General features: G+C 39.9%; 1 protein-coding gene across 2 annotated transcripts in view; it reads left to right on the top strand.

Annotated features, from left to right (window-relative positions):
• Positions 1-7455: 7455 nt before the first annotated feature.
• The window catches only part of LOC148129730 (claudin-34-like), a 4451-nt gene continuing 1468 nt past the window's right edge, over positions 7456-10438 (top strand). Inside the window, exons 1-2 of one of the 2 annotated variants that reach the window (XM_087971930.1) lie at positions 7457-7784; positions 10248-10323. In XM_087971930.1, the coding sequence (XP_087828056.1) occupies positions 7757-7784; positions 10248-10323 (104 nt within the window). In that variant the 5' untranslated portion in view covers positions 7457-7756. Of the gene's footprint in view, positions 7785-10247; positions 10324-10438 lie in introns of both variants that reach the window. The other variant, XR_015750679.1, reaches the window with a different exon arrangement.

Below are 10438 nucleotides of genomic sequence, written 5' to 3'. Positions count from 1 at the left end.
TACTCGTAAACCATTTAGAGTCATTCAGATAGTGAGATGGATAGTGTATACATTTCATAAATGGGAAGGAAATTTATTCTCAATGTAATAAATGATGAACCTCTTAAGTTACTCATATATTAATGTGCAATGGTCTGTATGATAATATAAGTTCTGCTATTTTGTTTTAATTTCAGGAACCCTAACTTCATCTGCACAACCAGTAAACCATTTGATGGGCAATTAGCAAATGAAAATGAATCTATGGTTTCTAAACAGCCTTGATTAATGGAGCCCAATTAGATAGTTATTAATATTTGGTATCTTCATGTGGGTTTTGTGTATTTCTGCATCAGCCACCAAACATTGGATAATATGGCATGTAGAAAGTCAGGACAGCATGAATCCTGGTGTGGCATGGATCGGAATATGGACAGTCTTATTATCTGCACAGAACTCATCCAGAAAACAGATACATCCACTGTGAGGAATTCACTGAAGACATGATGCTGCTGCCTAAAGAAATATTTTGGGCTCAAGATCTGATGACCTTGAGTTTCACTGTAGGAGCTGTGGCCATAACCATCATGAGCTTTGCCTTAGAGGTTGTTGTCAAAGCCATCAGACAAAGCAAAAAAAATGTTCATCTCGTTTAATGTTCACCTTCTGAATTTCGTAGCAGGAATCATGGTCCTAATTCTAATTTTGTGGAACATGAATTCCATCTTGGATAATAGAGATATTCAGTTTCCTAGTCTTTCCAAATGCCTACTTTTCCAGTGCACTCATCCAGAAACCAGATCCCACCAGTGTGGGGGATTTGTAGAACACAGGATGTTGCTCCCGCCCATTTTTTTGGCTGAAGATCTAATGACCTTGGGAAGTCCCTTTGGGACCCATGGCGATTTGCTTTATGGCCTTCACTTTATGTACGTCTGACAAAGATAATGACGGAAAAAAGCTTTGCTCACCCTTTTTAACCTTGGAGGTCTTGTGAGCGTTTTATCAGGACTCCTAGTCCTTGTTCCAGTTTCCTGGAACTTGTATACCATCTTAATGAAGACAGTGTTTAGGTTTCCTTGGACTTTCCCCATCCCTGCATATCCCAAGGAGCAAGAGGTTGGAGCTGCCATTTAATTTGGCTTTGTGGTTGTAATGTTCTTCCTGGTGGGTGCTGTTCTGATTATTTCAAATAAAGAAGACATTTGGCAAATGCAGAGAAAAAAATGTTTCACCCCCAGTAGATGAACCCATGACAGCAATTGAGATTGGTATGCATTCTGGTCCTTTGGTGACCACCTACCTCCAGGAAAAAAATGGTCCTGAGCCCAGCCCAGATGACTTAACATCTGTAGACTATTAAGACATTAGATTATGAAGGTATTATCTTTCAGCCCATCTATCCCTTGTACTTGGCAAATCGTAGAATTTCCAGAATTAGCTGGGGCATCCCATCCCCTCTCTCAATAGACACACTGCTGTTCCCTCCATTACGTAGGACAGCCTCTTTTTTTCAGAGTTTTTTCTCTGAAATCAGGGTCAGCCTGGAGTAATGGAGCCCAGTTAGGTGCTTATTTATGTGATACATTGGGAAGGGTTTTGTGTAGTATTTTAACAGCTGTTGGAACGTTGGAGAATATGACAGGTAGAAAGTCAGGATAGCATGAAACCTGCTGTAGTTTAATTGGAATCTGGAGAGTTATTTGCACAGGATTCGCCCAGAAAACAGATGTGTCCACTATGAGGAATTCACTGAAAACCTGGGGTTGCTGCCCAAAGAAATATTTTTGGCTCAAGATCTAATGACCTTGAGGACTCCTCCCCTAGATGGTTGCTGAAGGGTAAGAGATTTTTCTCTCTTACCCATGATCTATCGACTGTGTTTGCTGCCAGAGCTGGTTCTTTGGCAGCCCTGCCCTCTGGATTTGAATGGGGGCACATAGGAATGACCCAAGATGACTTTTGGACAGCTGTGGACCCAATTGTGAAGAGGGAACTCCCTATAGGACTCTTTTCTCCATTTCATGAATGCATGCAGATACTGCCCAAAGAAATTTTTGTGGCACTTTTATTTTTTTACCTACAAGATCAATCAGTCAATATTATTTGTTTGGTCCATGACCATCCAAATGTAATACAAAATGGTGCAATCTAGATAAATCAGATAAAATATTGACAACTAACAAACAAATCACGGAAAATAACATTCACTTCCAGAGGGAATGAGCCCCAGAACCATGGGGTTCAATTCAGCTCACCTACCTATCTCACCCCAAATACTCCAAACGAAAGAAAAATGGTTTTGACAACTATTATTTATTTGGTCAAAAACCACCAAGTAATTAAAAAAAAGGCTTCTTGGGGCATTTTGATTCAGTTCAAATGTAGTATCTGTTCTTATCAGTTTCAAAAATAGTACTGAACAATGTTTTACACCACTGTATTGTTTAAGTAGATTTTCTATTAAATTTTATATAAAATATTGTATATTGCATGGTGGATGCTAGCTTTTATACAGTTATTTTCAGCATTCCCTATTTGATTATTCTTTATGTTTATTTACTGTATTGTGTTATGGTTTTACTTTTCATTGTACAATTACAAAATAATTTGTTTCCTATTGTAAGTAAATACTCTATGGGATGGCATGCTCCATACCCCTCTGTCTGTCTTGCACTGCATCCTGCATTGAATACTCACAACATAAACTCTCGTGGATAGAGAGCTGAAAGAGGCAGTGCAAGACAGAGTATAGGAGAGTATGGAGAGGGCTGACCCATAGGGTGGCTGAGAGTCAGACACATCCAAACGATGGAGAGAGAATTCTGATGTTGTTCCTGGGACCTGCTGGCGCCACTGTCGATCATGCAAAAACTCCCCCCAAACAACAACAACCCCACCGTTTTTATCAAAACCTGGCACCCTGGCTTCATGGCCCTGCTAGGCCAGGAGACTGCAAGACTTGGCCTTAATGGATGGCACCTGACCCTGGACAGGAATTGAAAGTCTGAGACTTTCACACCTGGAAAAGCTTTGACGCTACATAAATATTCCTTCCCTCCTCCTTTATTCAGTTAAAAAAAAGTAAAAAAACAACAAGCAGGTTTGCTCAAAAAATGAGCTATAAATCTCTAGACCTTTTCTTAATATGAAGAGGAACTCAAAATATGTCACTAAACTCCTCGAAATAACAATGATCTTCCGCGTTGCCCCTACATTCCACCCCTGACATATTTTAATTTCCTTTCATATTTTTGCTTTGCATGAATTTTACATTTCTGAGTAATATACCTATATACAGTCACTTAACTTTAAGATACAAAATACACATCATTGGCATGCTATGCCCAAATTTAAAATATTGGCCATCATTGGGCTCCATCCTGATAACCCTTGACTGAATTCCTCCAGCAACTTCTGGGTATCTGATGGTACTGCATAGTTTTCGTAAACTGTGGATGCAGCATGGAGACACAGCATTCCTGCTTTCTGTCACATCTTCCTTGTTAGCAGGAGGAGAATATTCTGGCCCCATTTGCTCCCACTAGGACATCAGCGGCGGTGTCCAAGAACTCGTGTCCACATACTGGTAAAAGAGAACAAATCCAACCATTATCATGATCGTTCATTGAGGTAAACTCATGCTAGAACTCTCTGTGACCTCCATGATATACACAAGCTACTGCAACCTCAGATCCATGGCAGGTTCAGAAAAAATGCTCATTTAGGGGATAGTTAAAAACAATCACAGGTTTACTCCAAGCACTTCTGTCCTAGTTTACCATCTGTTTTTTTTGTACCAGATTTTCTTTTTCTGTGGACATCAATTTACCCTGAGACTTTAAGGAATTATCTTTTGGCTCATCTGTCCCTTTTACTGGGGGAAATCATAGCTTTTTCAGAATTACCTGGGCCCTCCGATCCCCTCTCTCCATAGACACACTGCTGTTCCCTCCATTAGGTAAGACAGCCTGAAGTTTCTTCTCTGAAATTGGGGTCTTGGACCATCCTTAAGACCTGGACCTCCTTTACAGCCAAACTAGACTCGGGGGCCCTCCTGTTATGGGGCAGCTCTGCCACAGATCTGCAGCTCCAGAGCTCCAGCCCAGCAGCTTTTCCAGCGTCCTTGAAGGCATTTAATTGAACATGAAAGTCGGAGTTCAGGTGACGTTCAAATCCACGGCAAAAGGAAGGCAAAGGTAACTTCATGTTTTCCAGGGGGACCACAGGAAGGAATGTGATGGGTCCCTAAACCACCACTTGTTTAATTCTTAATAGAGGTAAATCTAGCACGATTTTCTGTTATCTTTCCATTCCTCCAAAGTAGGGGCTTGTGTTAACCCCAACCTCTTTTGTTTTGGAATTGCTGATCCGCCTCTTTATTAGGTGGCTGTTTAACAAGTAAAGCATTTTATTAAAAAATCAGGTAGACCATGCTAGTCGATGGAAGTTCTATCAGACATCGTTCTAAATATATATTGCTTACCCTTTTCTTCATCATGTGCCATTTTGAGGGGCTAATGTAAACTCCTTGTAAAGTTTAACAGCCAAAACACGTAATGGCACCACCCTTTCTTTCTGAACCCCTTACAATCGCTGTCATCAACGAGAGTTTCCTCTCTCAGCGAACAGGTCAGTCAACAAACGGGTCCATTTGCAACCAGCCTATGAGTCTGTAAGGAGTCAGATCAATCACGCAATCAACCAATGACAGCGTCAGCCACCAGCCGATTCAAGGGACCCTCGTATGAGGTGACCAGCCAGTCACATGAGCAACTGACCAATAAGACTGATAAAAGCAGAAGAGACCTGAAACAAGACACTTCAATTGAAGTTCTGCTGAAGATGTTAGGTGGTGACAAAATGTTCGGAAACTAAACAAAGCTTGGAGAACAAACCATCCCCAGCATTTCCTCTCGAGATACTTTCAGCTTTCCTCCTGGTGGATTGGGACCTTTTCTCCTTATTCCACTTTTACTCCCGTTCCCTCTTATCGCCACCATAAAGAGAGAAATTTACTAGATAAATAAAGTAAAGGCTGGATTCTTGATGCAGGACAGCAGATGAGATTACTGGTAAAAACCCGAATGCAGAGGGTTCTTGGGAGCTGCACAACAGATAAGCTATAGCAACAAGCAAACAATTGCTTGCTTCTAGGAGATTTTATAGGTCTCCTCAAGATGAGGAATCACCTTTTCCTAACAAGAACAGTTCTAGGAAAAGGCATTTAGAATAACACTTAAAATGTAGATGTTATTCCAATGAAGGGCTTCAAGTCTGGCCCAGTTATTACAATCCTTTTTTTTCACCTGAATAGGAAGCAAGCCTCTCCCCACCCCTCCAAGTTTAGCAGACCAAAATAATTTCTTTAGGGCTCCTGTTCTACTATTTCCAGGGAATTCAGGCTCCCAGAATCATCAGAGTCTCTGAAATCTTGCAGAATTTCCATGCACAGGGAGGCACTCAATTCCCATGTCCACATTATTATTATTTTGCATGTTTCTGGGTCCCCCCCACCAATAAATGGCTAATTCAAATGAACAGACCAAGTACTATACAACCTCTGATTCCCCTGGTGGACTCTGACCCCCTCCTCCCACAACTTTTGCAAAACTGTGTTATTTGGCTTGTCATTTTTTTCTTTGGGTGTTAACAAGTCCTGCCATGTTTGCAAACAATTTACTTTCATATGTTCTCAGTAACTTATTTCACTCGGAGAACCTGTCAGAAGTAGAAGCAACGTTGTTTACTCCCACTTTCTTTCAAAAATAGTTGGCTGGGCATTTCCCCCTAGTCTTTTTTCTTTTTCTTTTTCCTTTTCTTTTTTTGAGGCCGCCTTGACTTTTAGTATCGTAGGCAACTTTTGGGGAAATGCCTTGCCAGTATCAACTTCCTTGGGCTGAGAGATAGTCAAAGTCACCCAATTGAATCCCACAAAAATAAAATAAAAGGCAAAACTGGAACTCATAATTTTTAGCCTGGTACCAACTGGTTGTCTGTAAATATTGGTCAGCCCTTCCTTTTCTTGGCTTGGCTTTAAAAGAAAGAAAGGAAAAAAAGAACAGACATTTGACAACAGACTGCTACTCCTTTTGCAATGGCAAGGAGTTCCAAATGCACACACTGAATTAGATCTTAAAGCCTCACAACGTGTTTGTCAAACTTCATCCCTTTTGTCTGAAGTACTCTCCAAATGCATTACTAAAAGCTAGAATAATCAACCAATGTTTTTTTTATACTGTATAAAATTCCCAAGCACCACCTGATCCACACTAGGAAATTAAAAGCACCTTTCTAATTCCTAGATGTTCCTAACTGGCCAAGTCAACCCATAACTGAACTCCAGGGTAACATGGATAATAGGGTCTAACCTGGGTCAGTCATGGATAGCCAACCTAGGGTGTCTCCAGAAGAATCAGCTGGTCAGCCACTTCTTCAGTTGGCTGCTCTTTCTTTCTCTGAATAGCTTCTAACTGCGCCAAAATATTATAAAGATCAGTGGAAAAAACTCATCAACCGTCTTCTGCCCCTTCTTGTCTCCCACTCCCCAAAACTGCAGGCGTTTAAGTATTGCATTGGTTTGGAAAGATGGGGACTGTTGACTGAGATGTGTCCTTTGGAATTCTGTTGGTTTGTCAGTTGAGAAGTGGGAGTTGGAATGTCCAGTGACAGTTGAAAACGGATGTTTTGGGGGAGAAAGGAAGAGATGCTGTCATTTGTCACTGGAGACGGTGAGAGACAGCTGCTACTAGATCTGTAGTCACCAGTTGAGGAGATTTGGGGTTTTACTTCAAATATAATTCCACTGCTTTTGCATAAGCTACCTGTTACACTGATACCAGTTCATTCAAGCCACACTACACTTAAAATTGAAAATCAAAATAAAATCATTTATTTAGTGTATGGCCAAGAATACACGGATATCAGCAGTAAAACGTTATAAAAGATTATGTTACACATATGATGGAAATGTGTAGTCAGTTTTGTAAGGTATGAGGAATTCAAAAGAATTAAGTTATACAACTATCGCAGGTATTCTATTTATCCAAGAAGAAGTTCTTGGCCTTTCTGCAATGTCATATCTTGTGTATTATTAGGTATTGCATACACATGCATTATGTTAATGAAAACAAACTATTCTTATCTGGATTTTTAGGCTGTATTATTAGTATATTAAATGCAAAGGATATCAGCATTTTTAAAATGGAAGTTCAAGCCTCTTCTCTATCTATAAGAGAACATGTTTTTCTTTCAACTAAAGTCATTTCTTTAGGCATGCAAGAACCAGCCTTTTCAGCAACTACACAACACAAAGTGTGTTATTCTGAAAGTCCTGAACATACTTGCAACTATCACAAAAGATACTAACTTAGCTGGGGAAAACTGGTGTAACCCAAACATTTGTCATCTGAGAAGTTTTATCTAGAATCAATGTTTTTTTTTCTATTGTTCAAACTTCACATGCAATAAGTGCATTTTATTGCTTGATCCAGAAGTGCTATTCAGCCGGTCCGCACCTACTTGGGCGAATCGGTAGCAAGAATTTGGCGTGGGTCGCCGAACCGGTAGCAACATCTAGCTGGCCACGCCCCCAACCCGGTCGCCCAGTTTCTGCTCACTTGCTTGCCCCGCCCACCCAATGCTCGCTGCCCCAGTTTAAAGGAGGACTGCTTCCCCGCCCTAGCCATGCGTTTTCAAGCAGCCAGTTGAAAACACATGACTGTGGGCAGAGCAGCAGTCCATTAACCTGCAAAACTGTTCCAAGGCTGGATTCTTCATGGACACTAGAAGTATCGCTTCCCCTTGTGAGTAAAGTGCCTGGAGTGAGAGGGAAGGAATGCTGGTGGGGGGGCAAAATCCAGCCATGGGGAAGTTTGCAGGAGCTTCAAGTGCAAGTCCGTTTACCTGCAGAACTTCTCTAATGCTGGATTCACTTCCCCTTGTGAGTAAGGTGCCTGGAGTGTGAGGGAATGAAGGCTGACAGGAGTGTGTGTGTGAGAGAGAGAGAGAGAGGGGGGGAAAGAAAGAAAGAAAGAAAGAAAGAAAGAAAGAAAGAAAGAAAGAAAGAAAGAAAGAAAGAAAGAAAGAAAGAAAGAAAGAAAGAAAGAAAGAGAAAGAAAGAAAAAAAGAAAGAAAGAAAGAGAGAGAGAGAGAGAGAGAGAGAGGAAGGGAGAGAAAGAAAGAGGAAGAAAGAAAAAGAAAAAAGAAAGAAAAAGAAATAGGGAGAGAGAGAGAGAGAGAGAGAGAGACAAAGAAAGAAAGAAAAAGAAATAGGAAGGGAGAGAGAGAGACAGAGAAAACTCTGTGCTATTATTTTTAATTGTTCCATTATTTATCATGTGTCAATATTTTACACTGCCCCTACACCTAAAGTGATTCTACTGCCTTTCTTTTGCCCAGGGTTACCACATATTTTTCAGGGTTGATATGCATTCAATGTCTATAGTCCAGAGCATAAATACATGTGTGTTTAACAGATTTGAAAGGGAGTTTGGAGGTCTTCTAGTCCAAGCCCCTGCTCAGGCAGGAAAACTGAGGATGCCAAACTCTGAGTAGAGGTCCTGGGAAAGGTGTCAGAATAACACTTAGAAGGTTCTCCTGACAAGAATAGCAAGAATGTTCAAGAATAAATCCGAAAAATGTTGGAAATGTCATCAGACACCTGGCTCATATTACCATATGTGGTGGACTTGTGCGGATGCTAAAAAATACTGGACTAAAATCCACATGTGGTTGGAAAAAATGACAAAAAAACATATAGATTTGAAACCAGAGATATTTTTATTGGGAATTTTACCTGAAATATATAGTAAAGACTTGAAATACCTGATTGTAAATGTGTTGACAGCGGCTAGGATTGTATTTGCTAAAAGCTGGAAAAATGAGAAAATACTATCGCAGGAGGAAATCATTAAGAAAATATTGGAATGTGCTGAAATGAGTAGATTGACATTTGAAATTAGAGACCAAGAGGATAAACAATTTTATAAAATTTGGGATCTTTTCTATCAATGGTTAGATAATAAAATACAGTAATGAAATATGTAGACTTTTAGAAAAGAATAAATATATAAAGATGTACTTCTTTCTTATTATATCTACAAAATGATTTTAGGATAGATTTGGGGTGATAATATGAACTGTTATAAAATAAACTAAGTAAATTATGATTATCTTGTAAAACATGAATGAATTATAGTCAAATGATTGATTAATAATGATACCAAGGTACTTAATTTTTGATTGAAAATATGAGATTATATGCAATGCAATTGTAATTGAAGACTACAAAATGGAAGCACAAAACAATTTGTAAACCAACCGGCACACTGTATGTACACATATGGAAGATAGCTTGATGTTTTTATGTTTTGTTTGTTTATGTTCGTTTTTAAAAACTAATAAAAATTTATTAAAAAAACAGAATAACACTTAGAAGGGACTTTTGGGGGAACCCTATACCATTTCAGAGAAATGGCTGTCCAGTCTTTTAAAAATTTCCACTGATTGAGCACCCAGAACTTCTGGGGACAAGCAGGTCCACTGGTTAATTGTTTTCACTGTCAGAAAGTTTCTCCATAGTTTTAGGTTGCTTCTCTCTTTGTTCAGTTTCCATCTATTGCTTCTTGTTTGCCTCCTCGTGCTTTGGAAAATACATTCCCCCCAATTTCTTTGTGGCAGCCCCTTAAAAGCCTGTTGCCTATTTCACACTCTTGAGTAAAGCATGTGAGCCATTTCCTCCTTTCAGTGGTCCATGAAAGTACATCTATAGTATGCGGTTAATAAACTCAAAAAAGGTGAACAACATTTTTACAGAACTATAGATAAGTTGAGGCTGGGTGACAAGGAATGGCTGGGAGGGGCGGGGCCAGGTGAGGCACCCCTTGATGTGAGTGACATTGAGTTGGCCACACCCACCAGTCACATGACCACCAAGCCATGCCCACCCAGTCACATGACCACTAAGCCACACCCACCCAGTCACATGACCAACAAGCCACACCCACCAAATAAGCCACACCCACAGAACTGGTAGTAAAAAAATTTGAATTCCACCACTGGTTTGATCATTTACTTACTGATGTACAACAGATACTGAATGTATCATTTGTTGCTGTAACCCATAAAAAGACTTGGCACACCCCCTACACCTTAATAAATGCTTTTTGTACTTTGCCAGAATTACTTAGCGATTCACCTCATCAGCTCCACACACCCTTGAGATGCCTGAGTTTTGAAGCAATAATTCTATTTTGTTCTTGTTTCAGCAAACTTAGTCACCGACATGATTGATAATCTAAGTTTTTTGCAAATCAGAGGTGTTGCAGATCCTTTGCCCACAAAGTAGGTGGCTCAGATTTCTGGCTTCCAGTTATGTGAACTTTTATTGGTATTCTAAGTTGGACTTATGTTTAATATTTAAATAATATATACTGTTCAGTTTGTGTAGCATGTAGAA

Source organism: Notechis scutatus, chromosome 10, assembly GCF_049901735.1.
Source record: "Notechis scutatus isolate UNSWTSFEM ecotype Mainland chromosome 10, rNotScu1.2, whole genome shotgun sequence".
NCBI classification, from domain to species: domain Eukaryota; kingdom Metazoa; phylum Chordata; class Lepidosauria; order Squamata; family Elapidae; genus Notechis; species Notechis scutatus.
This window is presented reverse-complemented; position numbering and strand designations above follow the sequence as displayed.